Here is a 25348-nt window from a genome sequence, read left to right on the forward strand (position 1 = left end):
TAGATTTCAAAAAACAAATTTATTCATAAAATATATAAAAAGATGTGACAAAAAATAAGGCTAGAAAACCCCACAATCTTATACATCTCAACATCACTTACCACTCAATAAGCAAAAGTCTAATTTTACTCTTATTTCTGAAGTAAAAAGAGGTCATTGTAAATAATATTTCATTTTATGAGTTATACAGCTAAAAACCGTTACCCAAATCTAGTCTGACCATGACATTTTGGTATTTTATAAAGTACTATTCTTTCCAGAAACTTACTGACACTGAAATCTCTCAAAGTATATTTATGAAGGTTAATTCACAGTAGTTTTACCAAAACAAACAATTTTAAACTAGGTGTTATGGTAAAATATTATAACTCTGGTGATGAAGAACAAATTAAAAATATGTTTGAATATAGACAAGTATCAACTTTTTCTTAGAAACAGAGGGGAGATGAACAGAGCTGGCCCTGGAGACAGCGGTGCCCCATGCGCTAACAAACCGCAAACCGGTGTCCAGTCAGGTTGCTGGAACACACCTCTCGGCATTTCCCACCCAGAGACGGGCTAGTCTGGATGTTTGCGTCTGGGGCCTGTTTTCTCAGTCAAATCCAACTTTGTTCAGTGAAGGTCAGAGGATTCCAGGGCACATTCTAAATACTATGAGTGTTCTTCTGGAAGGTTTCAAGTCCAAAGTCTTTAGATCAAATTTTATGGAGTTTTGTAACAATCAGTACTCTTACCATTTGATCAAATGAACTACAGACGCAGAGACCCCTTTTATCTGGACTCCAGTCCAAACTGGAAATGGGCTGGGTAGACAAGGTGACATTCTGCAGAAGGCTGACGGAGCCGGCAACTCCCATCTCTACTCCCTCAGAATCTTTCTTTGACCGCTGAATAGGGTATTCGCTGAGAACAAGACCAGAGTGGTAAGGAGAGAAATCTTAATATTCTCCACATTGTGTTCATATACATATAATCCGTGACTCTATTTTTACTTCTCAGTTGATTACTGGAACAAATAATCTTTCTAATGTTGAGTTTTATACAAAGAGACACTATTTCAACCTCAACAGCTTTAAAGGGGATTGGTTCTACTAAAAAAATGTTTTTTTCTGAGAGAGGAGACAGTGCTTGCTCTCAAGTAGGCTCCATGCTCAGCGTGGAGCCCAATGAGGGGCTCACTCCCACGACCATGAGATCATGACCTGAGCCAAAATCAAGTGTCAGACACTCAGCCGACTAAGCCACCCAGGCACCCCTCTCCTAAAAACTTTTAAATATCATCTCTGTTCAGCATAAGTCTGTATTTTCTTTTCATAATAAAAGTCTTAGATTGATCTAGCATTCTTTATGAAATTCACTTGTGTTCCTCACAATCTTTTATTGCAGTTCTTCTCTAGATTCGGCTTGCAGGACACCATAGGCAGAAAAGGTGCAAAAGCAAAGGCTGTGAGTAACACTTGCAAAACCTCACCTACATACTTCCAGAATGAAGAACAGACACTGTTTCTAACCCTCGAGCCCCATGACACAGACCCAATGCACACCTTCTGTGTACCGTTTCCATGGGAATGTGCTGCTCAGGTATTTTAGACCCTAGAATATCATTGCTCCAAGGAAAAAAAAAAAAAAAGCAATTCTAAGAATATTTGTTTTCTTTCAGCTGAAAATATCAATTTATAAAATAAGTAGAGCTGAAGGTTAACAACTGTAAATACTAGTTGGTCTGGATTTGAGAGGGTAAAAAGAAACATCCCTCCCTACAGCAGAGATGAGCTCCTAGTGAAATACAGGGACAATCTGCCTCTGAAAGCCTTTAAAGCCTGTTAGGTATCGACTGTGATACTACCTTCATTTCTTCTTAAGTGCTAATAAAGGCTAAGAGTTTCAAAGGTACAAAGCAACTCAAAAGCAGAGAAGAAATAGAAGTGATAGGCAGATAACCTACTATTCTTTCTTCTTCTTGGACCATACAACTTCTTTTGATTAAGAGGAATAAGATATTCAGATGATGAAAAAATTACAGAATTTTTTTTCAGGTCTCTTAGCTTATTTAGTATTTAAAACATAACATAAATACATATTTAGTATTTAAAACAACATAAAGATTTTTTAAACCCTCTATATTGTCTATTAAAGTTTTAAGAATGTATGTTTGTGTGTTTTGAATATACACACACACACAAAAATCAGCATGTTGGGGTTCATTCATTCAAAAAACAATTTCTGAATTAACTAGGTGAGTTCCTCTAGGAACTCTCTGGTGCTCAATAAATATTTATAATTTAAGTGCATTACTACCAAAGGAGACTGGCAAATGGAAATAGAGCTAAATATCATTTTACTTAAACCAAATCTCTTTTGCTGGTGTAATACTTGACAGCAAAGCTCCAAACCAATTTGAAGATTAGACTAGATACCTGTTATGGTAAGGATTAAAGTTCATACTGAGATAAGCTTCAAGTTTCTTTTTTTTTTTTAATGTTTATTTATTAATTGAGTGGAGGGGCAGAGACAGACAGAGAGAGAGAGAGAGAGAGAAAATCCCAAGCAGGCTCCACACTGTCAGTGCAGAGCCCGACACAGGGCTCAATCCTACGAACCGTGAGGTCATGACCTGAGCTAAAATCAAGAGTTGGATGCTTAACCGACTGAGCCAACCAGGCACCCTGAGATTAGCTTCAAATTTCAACTGTATACAAGACTCCACTTTACACTATCGTCAAAAATTCTAGCTGCAAACGTGGTTTGCACATCACACAGAACTACAACTCCGTATGTGGATTACAGAGAAAACTGGAACTAGTTCGTCAAGGAAGCAGCCTAAATAGTTTGGTCACAGGCAGAATAGTGATGTGCTGCTGCACAATCCAATCGGCAGAGACTAATGGGGAGCATGGCCTGGTTTGGGAGAATCGGGTAAGGACAATGGGCAAGGTACAAGGAGAAGACGAGTTACCAAATGGTCTGTCTACTGGGCATTCTCCCACAACTCATAAAGCTTTTCCTCTGCTTGTTACTCACAGGACCTGTACAGTCTTGATCTCAAGCATTTTTCTTGGCCAGATCCCTAAATACTTGAACACTTTCCAACTGTGGCTTTGTTTCTCAGCTCCCCTGCTGCCTTCTAAAAGAAGCTAATAAATAGAGAAGTATTTTTTTTTTTAATTTTTTTTTTTTCCAACGTTTATTTATTTTTGGAACAGAGAGAGACAGAGCATGAACGGGGGAGGGGCAGAGAGAGAGGGAGACACAGAATCGGAAACAGGCTCCAGGCTCTGAGCCATCAGCCCAGAGCCCGACGCGGGGCTCGAACTCACGGACCGCGAGATCGTGACCTGGCTGAAGTCGGACGCTTAACCGACTGCGCCACCCAGGCGCCCCGAGAAGTATTTTGTAGGTGTGAAAGTCCTAGCCATACTGAAGATGGTGGTTTTCTTCTTATATCATGAATCAAACTTTATTTTGGAAATATCTTTCATTTATGGGCTTGTGTTAGTGGTTTTTTTCCCCCTTGAGTGATGGAGAAAGAAATACCATTAAGTCTCAGTTTTCATCAGGCCCTATAAATGAGCAGCTGACCTAGTATGTGCCACGTTAGGGCACCAGGGACTCAGAGCACAGCCAAGGCTGTAACTCACACTGCCTCCAGCACACAGAAAGCAAACTCCGTGATGGGGCTTTTCCTGGAGACCCATCCGTCACCTCAGTGCTGTTTGGATTCTTTCACAACAACGGTAACTGAACTTGGTCAAGTGAGTGATCAGGATCTACAATTAAGAATTCTAACCCACTTCTTATTCTCTAGAGGTGGTGTTCTAATGACCAGACAGTAAGTAACACTTCACAAAAGCGTTTGGTCAAATTTTTCACATCCAAAGCAAAACAAAAACAAAAACCGACAACAATAAAACCTAGCCAAAGCCATGATTTTAAGCTATGAAAAGAACTATTCCTAAGTTACCCCGATAGATGGAAGACACAACCAAAATGACAAATATACTTAGTGTGCCAAAAGAAGGTTAATACTTATAAGTGTAAAATAATGACATTAATTTGAAAAAGCAGACAAAATAACACCCTTTAATTTAAAATCATTATCGAAATGAACTAAGTCAAAGGAGGAAGAAGGACAACCAAGTTCAATCTAATCCTACTTTCCACCCACCAGTAACTTAACAAGGAGCCATGAGCATCAGCAGAGACTTACTACTTCCAGAGGTGAAGGCTGCCGGCGCCTCCAGCAGTCAGAAAGAGCTCTCTGTTCTGTGGCAGGTGTCGGACTTGCCACACAGTTGATTTATGGGCCTAAACAGGATGAGAGGCACATAACTAGTTTTTATGTTTGTTTATATGATAAAGATTGTCCGAGAAGAGAAATACTGTAAAAAAGAATTTTTACCACTATAATTTCAACAACCATTATAGAAGTAATTCAAGTATTTCTGGCACATCTCTTCATAAGGGCTACAGAAATTTATAGAGTTCATCATAAGTAATAAAAGCATCATTTTTCTTTGTGGCTTTACAAACAATGTTCTATTGGATCAAAAAAAAAAAGATGTTATCAGATTAAAAGTCCATTTAGGTATATAGTACCATATACATAGATTTTACACATGTAAATATCCCTAGCTCACTCTGAGGGAGAAGAAAAACTCAAAGTACAAAAACATACTTCATCCTAAGGGAAAAAAAGGATAGACTGATTTAAAAACTAACAACAACAACAACAACAAAAAAAAACAAAAAACAAAAAACAGCCTTTATTTTTTAGAGCAGTTTCAGGTTTCCAGAAAACTGAGTGGGAACTTCAGAGAGTTCCCATATACAGAATGAATTTTAACTTAAAGTTCCAAGAGGCTTCTCTTTAATTTGTACCATTTGACTTATCTATTCTTCAAAATAAGGACCACAGGGACTTATAGATGGGGTTTTAAGGTTATAATAAGCCAGGATCTTTATTCAGTCATATTAAACTAAAAGACAAAAATGGCAACTGGAAGGTTAACAGCTTGTTAGCACCTCAACAACAGCTAGTAAATCAGTGTTAATGGTGTAATATTCACTGCCAGGAATTTGAAAGACAGACAGAGAGAAAGGAAGCGAGGGTGAGGGGCAGACCTAGGGAGAGGGAGAGACAAGGGGGTAGAGTGGAAGAGAGAAAGAGGGAGGAAAGATTTCTGCTTTGCAGGAGCAGTGAGACCAACTAACTTGATCTAAGTCATTCTTAGACACTATATTTTAGGGAGTGATTAGTGATTAGGCATTTGACTTAATAGTCATGTAAGGGGATTACCATTAGCAGATTAAAAACACATATCTCAAAATATACCCTTTAAGTGTGTGACAGTCCTCAAGTGAGTGGGTCCAGGCTGTTAAAACCTACTTTGTTTCATAGTTTAAACTTCTCTTTTTCTTCTGGAAATTGTAAAAACACAAAAAGAGGGGCCATGACCTCTTAAAATACAGTGGCCTCATTTGTTTGACAGATTTAGCAATTACTTGATTAAATAAATATAACAAAAACTTTTGAAGAAGACACTTTATAATGGGCAGATGAGAACCATGTTACAATTGTATAAGGGACAATTTAATAAAGTGCTTTATGTTGTTGATACTTAATATATTCTGAAATAACAAAGGCAAAACAATACTGCAACTTATAGCTACCTTAAGAATTTAGTTCATCAGGCAGCGACAGTAATTTATATGCAATAATAATAATAATTAGCAGCAATAACAAAAAAAAAAGACAAAATGGGAAGGTTTGAGAAGTACTACTGAATCCACAATGGAGGGAGAGGGAACAAGAGAGTCAATTTTTATTTCTTGAGCAATTTACATATTTTAATCTTGTGGAAACTACAAATCTGTAACTGATCTTTACTTTTACATTCAAGGAAGGTCAGAGTCACATTCCCAATCCATCTCTGGCAAATGACAGGGTGTTGCAGCAGGAATTTATGCAATCCCCTTACTCCAGGCATCACCATCTTTTTTTTTTTCTTTTTTTTAACCAGTATTTTTCCTGTGCTCAGCCTTCTCTTCATCTATTTTTGATGTGATAATACCATGTTTCCTTCTAAGCTACCTCAAATACTCTTTGGGACAAGGTAAAGTATGTATGTATGTGTGGATGACTGACTGAATAATTTTTTTGAACCTACTATGTACAAGGGTTAATGCTTGAAATAATTTCACTTAATGTAGCAAACCAGAATATGAAATAAGATGTGATGAAATGACATAAATGTATATATGTTGATATGTTCTGAAAAGTATATAATTAGATATTAGTACAAATACTATATATTTATTAGAAAACACTACGCTAGGTTTTGTTGATCCAATTCTCAACATCAGCTAGTTTTCTTTTGATTGCTCCTAAACTACAAAATAAGATTCTTAGCCAACTGAAGCCTTTATTATAGTCAAGAAATCTAAAACTGATAAACTTTGGGGAAGTACTCTGCACAGAAAAACCTGTCAAGTTCCCACAAGAATATATTAAAAATAGCTCCCTTCATATAAAGACCTGGAAAGAACCTTGATGACTAATTCTATTTATTAGTCTAAAACAAGCTATGAACATTCCTCTTCATAGAAAGACATTTCCGCCATATTTACCTTTTCTGAAACAGAGGCAAAACCTTTGGTTGGATGCTGTGTTCTCATATCAAAAACATGAAACTTTCCTTCCAGTGATGTAGCTACCAATTTATTCATACTTATGTCTTTTCTGTCAAACTCCAAGCTACATACCTGTAATAGAAAATATTTATTATTGATGGTCTAATGATTATTATTCAGGAGGTTCTTTTAAACTAAGTAAAACAACTTTAAAATTATCAGCTCATGTGAAAGGATTTAAATAATCATTTTATCTTTTGAGAACCAATACATCAAATACCTTTAAATGAAAAAATTTCTTTTTGGTTTATAGGATCAACAAAACCATCCTGAGTTCCCCTGTCTGGTAGATTATTTTGTAAAGCCATATAATTTTTTACTGTTATTACATAATTATTATTTTTTTAATGTTTATTTATTTTTGAGAGAGAGAGACACACACACACAGAACATGAGTGGGGGAGAGGCAGAGAGAGAGGGAGACACAGAATCTGAAGCAGACTCCAGGCTCTGAGCTGTCAGCACAGAGCCCGACATGGGGCTCGAACTCACAGGCTGCGAGATCATGACCTGAGCTGAAGTTGGACACTTTACTGCCTGAGCCACCCAGGTGCCCCTGTTGTTACATAATTATTTTATACAGTCCAGTCAAAGCTGATTTTAGAAAACAGGAAGGAACCACATTCTTCACTAAAGGTGTACAACTCAGGACCCAAAAATCTGAAAGAACTTGTGGAGGCTGTTACTATTCTAATATTAGCAGGAAAAAAGGCCTCTAGCCTAGCTCATTTTAATATCACACTGCGCATAGCCCACAGGGGTCCACAAATAGGACACAGGAGCTGGTGACTCACCAGGAGTTGTCATACCACATCTGAGTGTGTGTTCACTTTCTGAAGAAAGGATCCATGATTTTCATTAAATTCTCAAAGGGCTCCACAGCTCAAAAAGGTTAAAAACCATTGGCAGAGGGGCTGTACTGAGATGAGTTATTAGAGGTGCTATCCTTTTGAAGTAGTTTGGAGGTGGACAAAAACATGCTCAGACAAACTATAAGAACCCAAAGGTACATTACCCCATTTTTTATGTTCGTCTCCCACCGCAATGACATATTTCTGAGATCAAACAGTTTGATATCCCCATTGTCATAGCCAGCACAAACAACACGCTCCTCTTGATTATAAGCATTGCCTGGAAATCAAGACACAACATTGTGTATCTTTATAAACACTAATTTGAAGGCTGCTAAAATAATGTTATAGAACCTTATACCTTATACATATACCTTATACAAAATCACACTAGGCAGAATCTCATTTTGCCAAACCTGATAGGACATCAAGATTATTAAGTTGGTTATCTAATTTTGCTTTTTTTTTTTTTTTTAAAGCTCATTTGCTGAGATTCTATATTGAAGGGGTGAGTGAAAATGTTTATTGGAGTCTAAGTTGAAAGCAAATGGTCTTTCTCTATTATATCTGCAGACTAACAGGTCAATTACAGTTCAAACATAGCAGGGGTTGGTAGAATAAATACAGCTATGCTTCTATTGCTTTCTTGGTAGTAACTATATTTGAATGCAAATAGAAACTACTTTAAAACCATTTAGTTTGCAAAATGGTGTCTGGTGTTATCTTTGCAAGGAAATCTGAAATACATTGTAATACACTGTTAAACATTTGTATGGATGGTGGCCCCTGAAGTAAATTTATAATCTGTAGTTTAATTCATCCTGCTTGGATCCAGGATGTTTTCTGGAGTACCTCTGGCACTCATCTCTCCCCAGTACACACACCAATGTGATTTTCCTAAAGCTTTAGTCACATCTCATCCTTGCAAAAACCTTCAGAGGTTTGCCACTACCTCCACACCATCTCAACACTTCTCAACACTGTGGCCCTGAGCCACATTTAAGGCTACTTCTACCACTATTTCATTTAACATACTTACTTTGACACTTTTCAGGCTATTCCTTATGCTTGACACTTCCTCCCAATTTCAGTGGTTGATATCCTATGTATACTTGGTCTGAGGTCAAAATGCTCTTCCTCCACAGCCATTTCTCACTTGAAGATTCCTTCTATATTCATCCATACTTCTTGTGACCTTTTCTCACTCTTACCCGGTACTATAATTAGTGTAGATATTACACCCTCTTTACTGAACTATAAGCTTCTGGAAGGTAGTATATGAATCTCTCTCACTTTGCATGCCCACAGTACAGTACTATGACATTCATAAAATGGTCAAATCAATGGATTATTTTTCAAACTTAATGTCCCCGATTTTAAATTGTACTTATGTCCCTTAGGTCAAAGATGAAAGGCTTTAATGGCCCACAGATAATTACTTTTTAATTATCACATCAAATTTTAGATGATGATTCTAAATACAAATCCTGAAATTTCTCCCCAAAGCGTACATGTGTTAAGTTTACATATTCTTGCTCATTATATACAAACACATAGTAATTCCCATACGATAACTTAGTTTTTAATTTGGAAATCTAAAACTTTCCTCTGATTAAATAATAGTGCAATTTTAAAATAATATATAGAACTTAAACAGTTCACATATACTGTTAAATCCCACTATTAATGTCTGTTATCTATATAGTATTATACAATGAAAAAGGAGAAAGAATTTCAAATTTCAAACAAAGTATGACCCATATCCTGTAGTAGCAAAAATTATTTTCATTTTCGTTCCCAGTAAGAGATACTAAGGAATATCAATTAGTCTACAAAATCAATATTCACTTTAAGTATAGTAACAGAGGAACACTGTTATCAAATTATTAACAAATAATTCTGTAATGGCATAACTATGTTCTAGAAAATAAACATCCTCTGTGTAGAGTATAATGTAAGATTTTTTTAGGTCAGCACTTGTGTTTCAGACTCTGCTTAGTTCCACTAATGGCACTTGACTCTAAACTAGGTCCACATTGTCTCGTTAGACCCAAGTATGTAATAGTAGCAAATATTTTTGAGCACTTAATAATTTAAGCACAATTCTGAGCACTGTATTTGTACTACTTCATTGAATCCTCATAAAACTATTTGGTAAATTCTATTACTAGTTTCACTTCATAAATGAAGAAACTAAGGAACAGAGAAGATTGCTAAATTGCCCACCTCACTCAGGCAAGAAATAAAAAAGTGAGGATTCAAACCTAGGCGCCAGTGGCTGACATTAACCACCATCTCTATTTGCCTCAGTAAACTATCAGAATAATCCAAAAAACAGACTGTAAAGAGACTATCTTGAACCACTGTGCTTTTTTACCATCTGATACATCAAATGCAAGAATTCTTCAAGAATTTACCAAATGCCACAGTCCAACAGTCTCTTTTGTTTTCTCCTTGTACAGGTTCCATATTGGCAACAGGATCATCTTTTTGCCTTGGGTCCCACACCTTCACAGTTCCTGTTGTGAATACAAGTGAGTTGGCAAAATTCAACAGTGATTGAGGACATTTCTGCATTCTCTTCCTATGACTTCCTACGTACATGGCGGTATTACAGATACTAAAAAACCTGAAAATTTTTCACATATTTCTGACTTCTAAATGGGCAAGTTGTATTTAATATCAGAGATATAACCCATATGTTACTGTCTGACTTGATTTCCAAGTTAATAGATACACAGAAGAGCCAACAACTATTCCGAAGTTATCAATAAGGTCTGACCGACAAGGCAAACACAAATGTTATGTAATTCAGATCAGGTCTTACTTTCTTTGAGCCTAAAACTAACGTACTATTTACTTAGACTAATATCAGTGTCATCTTAATTTTTATTTTTTTCCATACTACCCTATAATCATTGGCATTTTTCTTATACAGATGAATAAACTCTGATTTTTACATTTATGATTTCTTATATAGGGTTTTAGAACACTATCTCACATACAATTAAACTTAATTTCCCTGTGGCAATAGAGATGAGGGAAATATTAAATAAAATTAGCACATATTTCTTCTCAATTGAATTTCAACCCCCTCATTTTACTGAAAATTGCAGGACTACTAACTAAACTCATCACTGCCTAGGAGAAATACAAATGCATTTAATAAAATGGCTGAAAGGCAAGTAAGTACTTGAGAGAGAACAGGAAAAAGGCAAAAAATCTTTAAAAGGGAATTAAACTCAGGAAAAGGGGAGATATCCCACTAGATTTGTGTCTAAGGATAAAATAAAGTCAGTCATTAAAAAGGCTACTTTAAGGAGAAAAAAAATTCTCACAAATGTAACAAGAGATTATTATATTACTGTAGAGGGTTCATACAAATCGTTAAGATTCATATGAAATTTGCAATAGTTAAATGAGCAAGGAACATGAACAGACAATTCACAAAGCAAAACTAACTAGTAAACAAATATAGAAAGAAGTTAACACAAGTGGGAATGCAGGACCATTTTTACTTATAAAATTAAGGAGGGGCATCTGGATGGCTCAGTCGGTTGGGCGTCCAACTTTGGCCCAGGTCATGATCTCACGGTTCATGAGTTCCAGCCCCACATTGGGCTCTGTGCTGAGTGCTCAGAGCCTGTAGCCTGCTTCAGATTCTGTGTCTCCCTCTCTCTCTGCCCCTACCCCACTTGTGCTCTGTCTCTTTCTCAAAAATAAACATTAAATAATTTTTTTTTAATCTAAAATTAGGGGGGAAAAAAGAAAATCAGTGCTGGTAGGACAGACTCGAAATCTACCTCATCGACTGTAGCTGAGAATGTACATGAATACTTTGGCAAGTCTGACAATAAATTTAAAAAATCATAAAACACGTTTATTCTAAAAAAGTTAGATACATGATGATACTCATTCCTTCATTATTTTAAAGTCACTCTCCCAAAACAATAATTTAAAGCAAAGTGAGTGCTTATTAACAAAGACATGGTTAAGGACACTGTGATATATACATAGAATGGAATATTACAGTCATTAAATGGTAATTATGGAGACAGCAACATTTGCATATGACAAAACATAAAAAAGATAAAAATCATATCTAAACAACTACACAAAATTGTATGTAAGATTGGAAAGGAAAACAAATCTAATGGTTATGTTACTGTGGTAGATTGAATGCTACTTTTCCTTATATATTCCATATTGCTTTTATGATTAAAAAGAATAATTGATTTTAATTTTTTTAACATTTTATTAATTTTTGAGAGAGAGCGAGTGGGGGAGGGGCAGAGAGAGAGGGAGACACAGATCCCAAGCAGGCTCCAGGTTATGAGCTGTCAGCACAGAGCCTGATGCAGGACTCATACCTTCGAACTGTGAGATCATGACCTGAGCCAAAGTCAGATGCTTAACCGACTGAACCACCCAGGCACCCCGGATAATTGATTTCTAAAACCCAGACACTGTTGAGTAACTACTAGAAAAATACATCTCTTTTCTTTTAAAGTAATTTCCTCATGGTCTCGAGCAGCCAAACCCACTAAGACACCAAATTTTTATGTACCCATCGTGAAGCAACAAAAATTCTGACTCCATTACAGTCATTCAGAACAGCTTTGAACACCAACAGACCTGTCCCTTGCTAGTCACCACAGGGCAGGAAAGCAGAGTTGGTGCCCTTGGATCATTCTACGATGCTCAGTAGAAGGATCACAGAACTTCGATGTTCAACTAACTGTCAATATGACAATTTTCACAAGTACCAATTCTGCTTTTTAAAAAAAGAAAATGAAAAGTTGCTGCCCACCTTATATTGTTTTTGAGCTGCCTCAAAAACCTGTAAAGCAATTTTAAATCTTTCAAGGTTCATAGGAAACTATGGTTGTTAGTAGCTGAACTTGCTCAAAACTAAAATAGTAAGTGCTATGCCTCTATCTCAAAATACTTCAAAAGTCTGAAGCAACTGAGGGATATGCAATTAAACTTGCCCATTAAAAAACACTGTTAGATTTAGGACGTCAAGGCCTCTGAAGAGGATTTCCATATAGAGAGGGCATATTGTTGCACAGAGACTTACCTAAAGAAAAAAAAAATTTAAATACACAGAATACTTTAACTTACCATCTCGGCTGCCAGTCACGATTTCAGGTGCACCTTCCCCAATTCCCAGTCCGCCTACACCATCTATGGCATTTATAATTTCTTTATGGCCCTTTACAGAATATACTGGGATCTCTGGAGCTTCCAAATTCCTAGACAACAGAACACAGCTTCTTAGTTACTCCACATGTTCTAAACATTTAGTCCACTAATGAAATTTAAGAATGCATACCATATTTAGATTTTTGTTTTAAAATAAGGGTTTTGCTGACATATCGGACAAAGGGCTAGTATCCAAAATCTATAAAGAGCTCACCAAACTCCATACCCAAAAAACAAATAACCCAGTGAAGAAATGAGCAGAAAACATGAATAGACACTTCTCTAAAGAAGACATCCGGATTGCCATAAAGGCACGTGAAAAGATGCTCAACGTCGCTCCTCATCAGGGAAATACAAATCAAAACCACACTCAGATATCACCTCACGCCAGTGAGAGTGGCCAAAATGAACAAATCAGGAGACTATAGATGCTGGAGAGGATGTGGAGAAACGGGAACCCTCTTGCACTGTTGGTGGGAATGCAAATTGGTGCAGCCACTCTGGAAAACAGTGTGGAGGTTCCTCAAAAAATTAAAAATAGACCTACCCTATGACCCAGCAATAGCACTGCTAGGAATTTACCCAAGGAATACAGGAGTACTGATGCATAGGGGCACTTGTACCCCAATGTTTATAGCAGCACTCTCAACAATAGCCAAATTATGGAAAGAGCCTAAATGTCCATCAACTGATGAATGGATAAAGAAATTGTGGTTTATATACACAATGGAGTACTACGTGGCAATGAGAAAGAATGAAATATGGCCCTTTGTAGCAACATGGATGGAACTGGAGAGTGTTATGCTAAGTGAAATAAGCCATACAGAGAAAGACAGATATCATATGTTTTCACTCTTAGGTGGATCCTGAGAAACTTAACAGAAACCCATGGGGGAGGGGAAGGAAAAAAAAAAGAGGTTAGAGTGGGAGAGAGCCAAAGCATAAGAGACTCCTAAAAACTGAGAACAAACTGAGGGTTGATGGGGGGTGGGAGGGAGGGGGGGGTGGGTGATGGGTATTGAGGAGGGCATCTCCTCCTTTTGGGATGAGCACTGGGTGTTGTATGGAAACCAATTTGACAATAAACTTTATATATTGAAAAAATAAAAAATAAAAAAAATAAATAAACTTAAAAAAAAAATAAGGGTTTTGCTATGAAGGTAATTTATACATTTACTTCCAATATTTTCTCTCCACTTTAGCTTCTTTTGAGCCCTTAATGAGCACTGCCATCATTCAACTTGGAACTCAAAGTCCTGACCACACTCAGTGATTCTCAGAGATGATCTATCTAGGACCTCTGCACATGACTTACCAGGTGAGCTTACTAACAAATACAGATTCCTGGGCTCCTCCACAGATGTAATGGATAAACAGCCCCAAATCTGCTGACTCTTTGGTCCACTGAAGTCTGATAATCACTACTTTAAACATAGAGTAAATTCAAAGTGATTTAGAATGTTTCCAAAGTAGGCCTTGGTAGTCCGATCTTGAGATCTTTTGGAAGGATAAAATATGAGTAGTGTTTACTTTGTATATGTTTCTTCCTTTATAATGTATTATTTTCTCACTAAATTCCTTACTATTTTCATCTAGTTACGTATTTTTCAGTGTACCATCATGCTGGGCACAGCAAATCTACAGTCGAACTGGCTGAAGCTTGTCTAAATCCAGGTTAGTTAAGAGAAAGGAATGCAGGAAAGCACCCACTACTGTGGGTGTCTGAGTCTACCCAAGATGGCAGGGTGATGAATGGCTCAAGTAAGTTATGTTAATACACCCCTTCTCCTGCCTCCCTCTTTTCTCCTGGAGCTTCTATCCACATTTCTCTTTAACAAGTCAGTTTTTGATAACTTATACTTAAAAAAAAAAATGAAAGTAGCTATTCACGAAATGTAATCCCAACTTATTACTAGGCCAAGATTTATTAGTAAAATCTCCCTAATTAAAATTTCAGATAGCTCAACCTAGGAGACCATGTTTATTTTTGTAGCATCATTGTGAAAGAATCAGGACTAAACAGGACTGAGATTCCACTTCAAAGAATTGCTTTACTGTTTGACTTTAAAATACTGCTTTTTACAACACAAAATTATAAGACTTAACAATGAAAATAAGTCAGTAATACCTGTGACTATGCTAGGAAACTCTATTAGGGAGACAGTCAATAGTTATATTTGTTGCTTAGTCTTATGCTGAAATATGTTATTTTTAAAAAGAACATTCAGACTGGTTTCTCCCAAGTTCTCTGAAAGTATATGTAAGAACTGATGCATTCTAATAAATGCTAACTTAATTATTAAGCAGTTAAAGCAAGGGGAATTAAAATAGCTTCATTCTATTTTATGATTCATGTCAGTAATTTAATAAGAAAGCAACAGATTCTAAGTGAGAATCAAGAAAGGTCACCTTAGAAAACATGAAGTAGAGAAGATAGTTTCTTTCTAGAACATTACTATGTACTTTAAACAGTAAAAATAAGACATATTCTTGAAAAGTAATTGAGGAATTTCAGTTCATGCAATCTAAGTAGGAAATAACTAAAGGTAGAACATGAAAATTATAAGCATTTGGCATAATTACGGTCTTGTTCATTTGCAACAGGTTTACATTGATTTGCTCAATAGATGTATTCCTAAAAAGTTGTGCTTAGATGTGCAGAATTTTTTTAATGAATTGGGAATTCTACATTAAAAAATTCAAACAAAGAAAAACTCAGTGTATCATTCTATAATGCCAAATGTCTCACTGAAATATAAACAGTATCTTAAGTTTTCCATGTTTTACATGTGTGGGGAATAGCCCTTTATGTACAAATACAGGGGATTAAATGCTAGCACCAAACAGCATGTGTGGAAATAAATATTGGTAACATTATTCAAACTAGCTAAAGAAAAACAGTATTTTTAAATGGATTTTGAATATGAAATCTAGAAATATATATTAAAGGACAATTCTTACATTTTTATAAATAGTTAAAATTGAACAAGGAACATTTTAAAATAAGAAACCTCCCTTTCAGAGGAAGAGTAACAAGACTATCAAGGAAACTGCCTATCTTGCGTCTTAATATTGACTAAATAATCTTACCATATATGAAGGTTTCCAGCAAAATCTCCAGTAGCTAAATATCTCTGCTGTAAAGATGTTGCACCAAATGTTCCACACTTAATGGGTTTGGCCTTTTCAATCTTGACAGAGGGAAGGAAAGAGGATACATTATTTATGTAAGCAGCTATTTATAATTCATGATATTTATGGCTCTACTATGGGCCTTAAATAAGGCACATAATATAAAAAGCAATGAAAAAATTTTCTGTTCAAAATTATGCTTTTCCTTTCATCACTTTTCTGTAGTTTAAAAGTGTGTAACTGTCAAAAAGAATGAGTTTTAATTTTGCCTTTGCTCTCATCTCACTAATGAGACATTCAAATGCTGACAAGTGCACCATCTCCATTGGTTTGCAAATATGAACATTTCAACATTTCATGTGGTATTCTTCTCTAAGATCCTCAGTAGGAATAAGAACATAATGAAGATGTTATTCTTTCCAGATGGCTACAGGAACAAAAATGTTCATGTGTCTCTTATAGTTTTCCCTGCAGAACCCTATAAACTGAGAGTGTTTATGTCACTATTCTCTCTGGGACCTTGTCAATGCACACAGATTTGTAGATGTGTGAGTGCCAAAGGCACTGCTATTGCTATGGATTAGCCAATATTTTGAAGTTTCTTTAAAAAGCTCTGTTCCAAGTATTGCATATAATCCCATTAGTAAAACAACCACATACCAATGCACTAGTTAAGGTACATGGCTTAAGGAAATCAAGTCTAGACCATATTATCAAAAGGATCCTAAGAAATGATATCATACAGGGGCGCCGAAGGTTGGCTCAGTCAGTAAAGGGGCCAACTCTTGATTTGGCTCAGGTCATGCTCTCACTGTTGGTGGGATCAAACCCCATGTCTGGCTCTACGCTGACAACAAGGAGCCTGCTTGGGATCCTTTCTCTCTCTCTCAAAAATAAATAAACATTAAAAAAAAAAAAAGAAATGATATCATACAATACCCTCCTGTCATAGGCAAAGAGCTTGAAGGACACAACTTTACACTTTTGCCCAAGTTATGCATTCCAACATTTTTATTGAGTTCCTACTAAATAAAGTCAATGAACTGAACAGACTAGGATACAAACATGAATGCGATTGGCCATGCCCTCAAGAAGGAGTTTACAACCAAAATATCAGTTCCTATTTGACTCCTCCCACATATACATGCTACTCTTAGCTACTCCCACACTTGTGAGGGTCATCCACTAATCTCCTTTTACTCTGTCACCCCCACCCACCCTAACCCCACCTGCCCTGATTTTCCTGGAGTCAGCTGCTGCCTTGGCCCCTGTGAACTCTGGGCAATACGGAATCTGATGAGGCTTGATGCCTACCCCACTCCATACTCTAGCCCTATAATATCACCTCCATTTACTTGGCCTCAACGGGGTAAACCTATTGTCTTAGTCTGTTATAAACTTTAAGATTTTTATTCTTTTTTTTTTTTTTTTTTTGAGAGAGAGAGAGCATGTGAGCGGAGAGAGGGGCAGAGGGAGAGAGGGGGAGAGGGAGAGAGATCCCAAGCAGGCTCCATGCTGGGTATGGAGTGGAGCCCAATGCAAGGCTTGATCCCACAATGGGATCATGACCTGAACCGAAATCAAGAGTCTGATGCTCAACCGACTGAGCCACCCAAGAACCCCAGATTTTTATTTTTTTTTTTAAGTATTTATTTTGGAGAGAGCACAAGCAGGTGAGGGGCAGAGAGAGGGGGACAGAGGATCAGAAGCAGGCTCCTTGCTGACAGACTAACAGCAACGAGCCAGATAAGAGGCTCAAACTCACGAACTGCGAGATCATGACCTGAGCCAAAGTCAGAGGCTCAACAGACTGAGCCACCTAGGCGCCCCTATTCTTAATGTGTACAAGAGTAATACATGTTCCCTACAAAAATTCAAACGAAACAAAAAACTGAAGGGAAAAAAGTGAGTCTCCCTTTGATGCTCCCCAGTAGTAATCCCCATCATTCTAGATCTTTTTCTACACGTTTACACTAAATTAAACACATAGGTTTAATTTAATATAAGAAGGCCCTTATATTTTCCTTTGACTTTTTTTTTTTTTTTTTTGACATAACAGTATTCTGCATACACTTTTTTCCCTCCAGAGTTCTCCAGTTTCCAGGGGATTTCTTCTTGAAACTTTTCAGTTCCTGGGCCAATCTCATCCCTCCTAGTAGGTTTGGCCTGTTTCATAGAATTAAAAAAATAATTTCCCTGCCACTTTAAATGTTTGGCTAGGCACTTCCATAGAGCAGTTTTCAAAGAAAAAAAAAATCCACTTAATACAAACTAAACTGAACTTTTCTCTCATGATTCAAAAGATATTATTATATGGTACACGGCTTTGGAAACTCCCAGCTTGTTAAGCTTTCACACTGTTTGGGATCTGGAGAAATGAGCAGTTACTATGTAGCCAGGTCTACAAGAAAGCATTCACAGCCTCCGTGGAAACTGCCCAGTAAACAAAAGCAGTCATCTGTAATAACATGGTTGTAAAAGACCGTATTGATGAGGAACACAAAATTACAAGAATAATTTTTTTAATGCATTTGTGGTACCAGATAGTTACTCAGAAACCTGATATTCACTTATTTCAATTATTTTTTCCAATTTTACTAAAAAAAAAAGTTATAATGCAGCAACACGAAGAATCAAAAATTTGGCAACTTAACAAAGCGGTTTCCAACTCCAGATCACTTTTGTGCTCCCCACCGTCCACTTCCCCCAAATAAAAGTAACTGAAATATCACTAGTGGCACAGCACTTAATCACTGTTAGGACACAATTTCTATGGTTAAAGTAATTCAGAGTTCCAACGTATGCCAACTGATGAAATAGACACCCACTCCTTCCTCCACTTATGTTACACTGGCCTGGATGCCCCAAGCAAGAAGTCACTGGTCATGGCTCCCCCGGTCTGAGGCAGAGGGTGAAGATGGGCCTCTTGGGTAAGCAGCTGGTAGGCCTCATGGACAAGAATATGGCTCCAGGGACTCGTGGGTTAGGAGCTGTGGGGAGGTTGCATCATGTATTGATAGAACTCTCCAGGAAAATTCTTCTCAGGGACCTGGGAAGACTTGTCTCCCATTTTCTCCTCTTTTACCACCTAAAGCACTCTGCTTCTCACAATTCCACTATCACTTGGAGCCTTTCATAGGGTTTCTCTTCTTCCTAAGCCACAGAAGAGTTATACCATAAAAGCTAACCTCTACTTTTCAGTCCCTACAGTGAGCACATGGTTCTTCGAGGATTTTACTGCTGGTAATAAAAAACTAGGAAGCAAAAAATTTCCTCCCTATGGTATTTCTTCATCTAACTTTCACCTTTTAAGCCTTTGGAACAAAGATTCTCAGACCATGCTCCTAGAACACACTAATCTTCCAGCACCAACATAAATTTACACACACAGAACCTTTAAAAAGCTAATAGACAGGGGCACCTGGATGGCTCAGTTAAGCGTCAGACTTTGGCTCAGGTCATGATGTCATGGTTTGTGGGTTCAAGCCCCACACTGGGCTCTGGGTAGACAGCGCAGAGCCTGGAGCCTGCTTCAATTCTGTGTCTCCCTCTTTCTCTGCCCCTCCCCCACTCATGCTCTGTCTCTCTCTCTCTCAAAAATAAACGTTAAAAATTAAAAAAAAAAAGCTAATGGATATGATTTTCTCAAACTTAAGTTTTCTTCAATATTTTGTTTACCTTGTCTGTTAGAAAATATTAGCAAATGAACGCCAATAAGAAAACCTGGAAATGAAGATTAAAGTTTATGTATGGTTGCTTCTTGTGATATAAAGATCACAATATGTATAATATAGTCTGATTTTTCCACTAGAAAACCCCTTCTTTGTACGGAATTGGAACAAACTACTCGAGTATTTCATGGAGTTCCAAAAACAGCACCACAATGTCCAGACACTCTGGCACCTGAACACATCTGAGAATCTCTACCTTAAAAGGAAAGAAACCAAACTGAGAGCCACTCTATTACAATAGATCCCATACTAGGTATTTCCACATTTGTCATTGCACAAATTCTAAAAGTCAGTCTTTTTTTTTTTAACTGTTGTTATTTATTTCTGAGAGAGAGAGAGAGAGAGAGAGAGAGAGAGAGAGAGGGAGAGACACCGAGCACAAGCCAGGGAGAGGCAGAAAGAGAAAGGGAGACACAGAAGCAAGAAGCAGGCTCCAGGCCCTGAGCTGTCAGCCCAGAGCCCGACGCGGGGCTCAAACTCACGAACTGCAAGATCATGACCTGAGCCAAAGTCAGAAGCCCAACCAATGGAGCTACCCATGTGCCCCTGCAAGTCAGTCTTTATTGAAATATAATGGAATGAAATAAACTGCATCTACATTTAGAGGCAAAGACTCACAGGAGTGGTACCAAGGCCTGTGGTAGACAAATGTACTAAGCTCTCTGAAATCTTGCCTTGATTCCTCTGACCTCATTTCCTGCTTCTCTCCTTTCTACTACACTCCAGCCACATCTGCAACTTCCTTTTTGCTCCTCAGACACAACAAAGTCATTTCTACCTCAGGACATTTGCATTTACTATTTCCACTGTCTGAACTGCTCCTCCCTCACATCATGTCTGTCTTCTCCAAATTCAGATTTCAGATTAAATGTCACCTCCTCTGAGAGGCTTTCCCTGCACCTCCAATCTGAAGTGGAACCCCCAAATCACTATCACCCCCCCCTGTTTAATCTCCTTTATTGCACTTACCAATAAAATTATTTTATTTATTCAATGATCTCTGTCCTTTCTAGAATGAGTACCATGAAAATGGGGCCCTGTAGCATCTGTTAAACACCTTAAAGTGCTCAACATTTGTTGAATAAAAATATAAATTAACATCTATTAGCCTCTCATTCCTAGTGCTGGAGAAAAACCATTGGGAGTCCACGATCCCATTTCTCCCACCGTGTTTTCACATGACACACCATAGTTTTTGGTGTCATTTATACTCAATAATGAAAACAGCATCCATATATTGAGCACATCTATCAGATACTGTTCTAGATGTTCTTCTAGTCTAGGCCATCACTTTCCTTCCTCACACAACTGCAAGCTAAGTGTTTGCAACACCCCTTTCCAGATGAGGAAACAGGTTTAGAGGACTAAGACTTGCTCAAGGTCCATACAGCGAAGAAGATTCCAAGTTCTTTATACTAATTGTGGCTGCCCCCAGACCTACATGTAAATCAATTAAGTTTATTATGTAGCCCCGATTCCATAAACCAGAGAGTGATTAGAAGTACCAAAAATGTTCCAACCTTGAAAAGGACTGGGTGAGTAAATGGTATTGTCACAAACTGAACCTACTTTCAGATTTGTGTCCTCTCACTCCTACCTTCATTCATATCTTTACAAGATATATAGTTATCTATGCCTCCCTCATGTTCTCTTTCTTCCTTATACTAAAGAAATACAGATTTATAGATACTAGCAGTCTGTTGTGCAAGAATAAAATTCAACTCAAAATATAAAAACATTTTTAAAAAACCTCAAATGTATAAACATTTTATTATTTGCATGGCAGTGAGGACTGCAGTTGGCCAAGAAGGGCTGAGCTCTGCTGGCAAATGGACTTATAGAAGCAAGGGTGTTTTCTCTTTCTAAGATATTCACGGACATCATAATAGCTAAATTAAGAAGGGGCAATGGAGTGAAGCTAATTTCTTATAGTTCATAAAAAGGTTCCTTCCCTGCTTCTGTTAAGTATTTTACCTTTGGGAAACAAGGGTTTAAAAAAAATCCACTGGTTACTTAAATTTTCCTTGCTAGGGAAAAACAAAAAACAAAAAACAAAAAAAAACACAGCTAAAAAGATTTATTTTGCAAAATTTATTCCAAAAAGAAAATTGGTTTATATTAATAACTTTTGCTGTAGGACCCTGAAAATGACCATGACTTAGCTGTTGGTTCTCTTTGCTACAATAAGTTAACATGATTAAGGAAGCCCATGATGGATAAGTCCCATGAGAGCTATTTTTGTTCCATCTGTGGGTGGGTCTAGTACAGCTTGTCAGTATTTCCTCCTCCACATCCTAGCACTACTTTAATTAACATTAAAAGAGTTAGTGAACCACATGGTAACAAGCAGTGAACTCAGTGGCACAGGGGCTAAAAAAGCAGAACTTTATTAACTTACTAAATTTTAAAGTATAAACATCCACAACTATGATTCCAGTTTTCAGGGCCGCCCCAGTCCTCTGTGCCAATTAGAGGAAAGTTGTCCTTTATAGGCTGAGGAAGTCTCACATTCATAAAGTTTGATGAGAAAGAGACAGATTTCAGTTTCCACTTGAACCCTGCAACCCCTTGTGTGGTGTAGCAAACTGCTCAACTATACATGAAGGCCCTCATTCCCTAGCTATCCTTAGTAACAAGATAAGGCAAACATTAACAAAGACCTGTTTGCTTCCTTCACATTTTTACCTTGGATACATGGGCTTTGGAACACATAACTTGAGGTGGTTCCACATTGAAGAATCAAGTATTTCAGAAATTCATCTAGCCCCATGGTAGTCAACACTGGTACTTGTTAGAATCACCTGGTTGAAGTTTAAAAAATACTGATATCTAGGCCTCACTCTACTCTAAATGAAGAGTCGCACTCCATCAGAATTTCTTAAGGTGGGACCAAGGCATGAATGTTTTAAAAAACACACACACGCGCACACACACAGTCTATGACAACAGCAACAGAACATACTCAGCTGATCCTGATGCACAGTAAGAGTTGAGACCCATTGAGCCTATATTTAACCTGTATTCTTTTCCACTGCACCATAACAGCCAAACACAATCTAAGTTCTTAAATGTGTTTTTGCATTTGTTTTATCCTTTCTCTAGACAAGAGGCTTTTTAGAAGGGACTCATTCTTCAAGTACCTCTGGTCCTTCTTTAGCATGGTATCCTGAAATAGGTTGTCAACAGAGACAAAGGGCATTATTTCACTCTGTGGAACAAGTGTGTTCCTAAGTGATACAAATTATACCTTATTTTAAAAAGTCACAGTCTGTAAATGTTCTCTGGTTAAATTTGATGGTATTTGGTATTTGTTCCTAATACTTCACCTGCTTTTGTCTGCTATTCCAGTGTTTCCATTTGTTCAAACCCTGACCCCAGTTGATTAATGATCAATAAACTGATATTTAAATTTTCCAAGTTACATCCTTTTACAGACTATACATTCACTCATCCTTTTAACAAGTAATTTATTGAGTGGTTGAACTTTACAAACCACAGTGATGAAAAGACACTGTCCTTACTCTCCAGGAGTTTACAATCTAATTAGAGATTAGACAGAATTACATTATTTCTGGAGCAGATAAGAACCAGCATAATGCAATGTAAAGAGTTTACTTTGTGTGGGGATCAGGAAGGGATTTCCTAAATCAAATAAGCTGAACTGGACCCTAAAATAGCAACAGGTGCCTGAGGGCTAAGTGGCGAACAACATAAGCAAGGCAAGGTAGAAAAGGATAAGTCATGTGTAGGAACTCTGAGTACCTGGCTAGAAAAGACAAACTGAGGTGCCTGGGTGGCTCAAGTGTCTGACTCTTGATTTCAGCTCAGGTCATGATCTCACAATCTGTGAGCTCTTTGCTAACAGTGCCAAACCTACCTGGGATTTTCTCTCTCTTCCCTGCTCTCTCTCAAAATAAGTAAACTAAAAAAGAAGAGACAAACTGAACAAGAAAACTGGCACTCATTGAAATTTAAAGTGAGATGGGATCGATCTTATATACCTTCTAATCCAAGCTTGCCTATCCAAATTGTATTCATTCTTTATCTACCACAGTTTTGTTTTGTTTTTTTTAATGTTTTGGTTTGTTTTTGAGAGAGAGCATGGAGAAGCAGAGAGGGGGACAGAGGATCCCAGGCGGGCTCTGTGCTGACAGCAGCTAGCCCAACTCAGGAACCCTGAGATCATGACCTGAGCCAAAGTCCAACTCTCATTGTACTGGGACACCCAGGCACCCCAACCTTTATCTACCAGTTTAAAGCCAATCTTCCCCATGCAGATTCTCTCCATAGTTTTTAATCCCTGGAGCTCTCAACCTTCCCTGTAGTCTATTACAACCCTAATACTTGATTATGACTGATCACCTGAGATCAATGCATTTTTAAAACTGTAAACAAGTACAAGAATATTAGTTACCATCATTATTCTCGAATTCTTTCACTAATGATCTTCACAAAACTTGTAAACTTGCTCTTGCCACATCCAGTTAAAAGTCCTTCAGAGATGTCCCATTTAAAAAAGCGTAAATCCTTTAAACAACTTAAAGACCTTGCAAAGTTTGGTCCCTGCTTACCACTCCCATCGCTCAGGTTCCGCATACCCTGTTTCCTCTGGAAACCTCCTCTATTCCTAGTTTGGCCTAGTTAGCATCTACTCTCCCAAATCTGTTTTTACTCTCATAGAACCGTGTTCCTTTATGTTAGAGAATTCATCTGCTTGTATTTATGCATCGTCTGTTTGATCATTTAACTGATTCTCTCTCCCACTAGAAAATAAACTCCGTGAAACCAGGGTCATTGTCATTCACATGCCGGGGAATATCAGACAATCAATTGATACTCGCTGAAGAATAAATGGTTCGGCTGTCTCCTCCAATTATAATGCAGGCATCACGGTACCAGCTTTGTCTCTGCTTATAAGAAAAAGCATTTTACTAACAGGGCCTATTAAAAAGACTCCACAAACAACTGCGCACTGCCTAGAAGGGCCTCGAATTTAGATACGAAATCTTAATGTCACTTCCCAGGGACCCCGCTCTGGACCGCGAGGGTGACTGCAGGAAGGGGCCAGCAGGGCGCGGATGAACTGGCCAGCCGAGAATTCAGGACTCGAACCAAAGCATTTTACGTCGGAAGTATTCCTCAATCTGCGATCATCTTCGTTGGTTCCGCGCAGCTCGAGCTGTGCTTTTGGGGGACTCTGGCCGGAGGCTTGGGCAAAAAGAAATGCAGACTCCCCCCAACCCCAGATCCGCACTCGACCCCTCACCAACGGTAGTCCCAGATCCTGGAACTGGGCAGTCCCGCTTGGCACCCACCTCCCGAAGCAGCTTTAGGTCCCCGTGCTGGATCTCATACAGTTGAATGACGCCGGTGCCCCGTGCGAAGTTGCCCATGGTCACAAATTTGGCGCTGCAGGGCACCCACTTACAGTCAAACACCGTGTAGTTGAGGCCCTTCTGAATATGGGAGATGATCTGAGGTTTCTCGAAGGCCGACATGGTCCAGCCAACTTCCCCCCGCCCAACCAGTACACCCAGACCCTGACAAAACACAAACCGGGAAACCAGACTCCAAACATTAACGCTTTTCGCCCTCCCGCTTGCCGTAGTAGCCCCCAAAACCAAGGAGAGTTGGATTTAGTTGTCTCGGATAATGCCCGATGCGCCACTGAAGTGAAGCAAGATTTTTCTTCACTGACAGCACAAACTTGTTTATCGTCTTTACCTACTGCCTTTCGCA

General features: G+C 38.0%; 1 protein-coding gene across 1 annotated transcript; it reads right to left on the reverse strand.

Moving 5' to 3' along the window:
- On the reverse strand, positions 1-25225 carry WDR92 (WD repeat domain 92). The gene is made up of 8 exons (XM_030310726.1): positions 24925-25225; positions 15837-15937; positions 12666-12796; positions 9959-10060; positions 7706-7821; positions 6628-6762; positions 4208-4305; positions 1-903 (listed from the first exon to the last, which is right to left on the reverse strand). Exons 1-8 carry the CDS (start codon positions 25105-25107, stop codon positions 696-698), a joined length of 1074 nt encoding a protein of 357 aa, XP_030166586.1. The 5' UTR covers positions 25108-25225; the 3' UTR covers positions 1-695.
- Between the last annotated feature and the right edge of the window lie 123 nt (positions 25226-25348).

Source organism: Lynx canadensis, chromosome A3 (assembly GCF_007474595.2).
Source record: "Lynx canadensis isolate LIC74 chromosome A3, mLynCan4.pri.v2, whole genome shotgun sequence".
Taxonomy (NCBI): domain Eukaryota; kingdom Metazoa; phylum Chordata; class Mammalia; order Carnivora; family Felidae; genus Lynx; species Lynx canadensis.

Coding starts and splice junctions, on each gene's coding strand:
- WDR92 (XM_030310726.1), bottom strand. CDS start 25,107: ATGTCGGCCTTCGAGAAACCTCAGATCATCTCCCATATTCAGAAGGGC. Junction 12,797..15,836: donor GCTGGAAACCTTCATATATG/GTAAGATTATTT, acceptor TCTGTTGTCTAG/GAATTTGGAAGCTCCAGAGA. Junction 6,763..7,705: donor AGACGAACATAAAAAATGGG/GTAATGTACCTT, acceptor TTTCTATTACAG/GTATGTAGCTTGGAGTTTGA.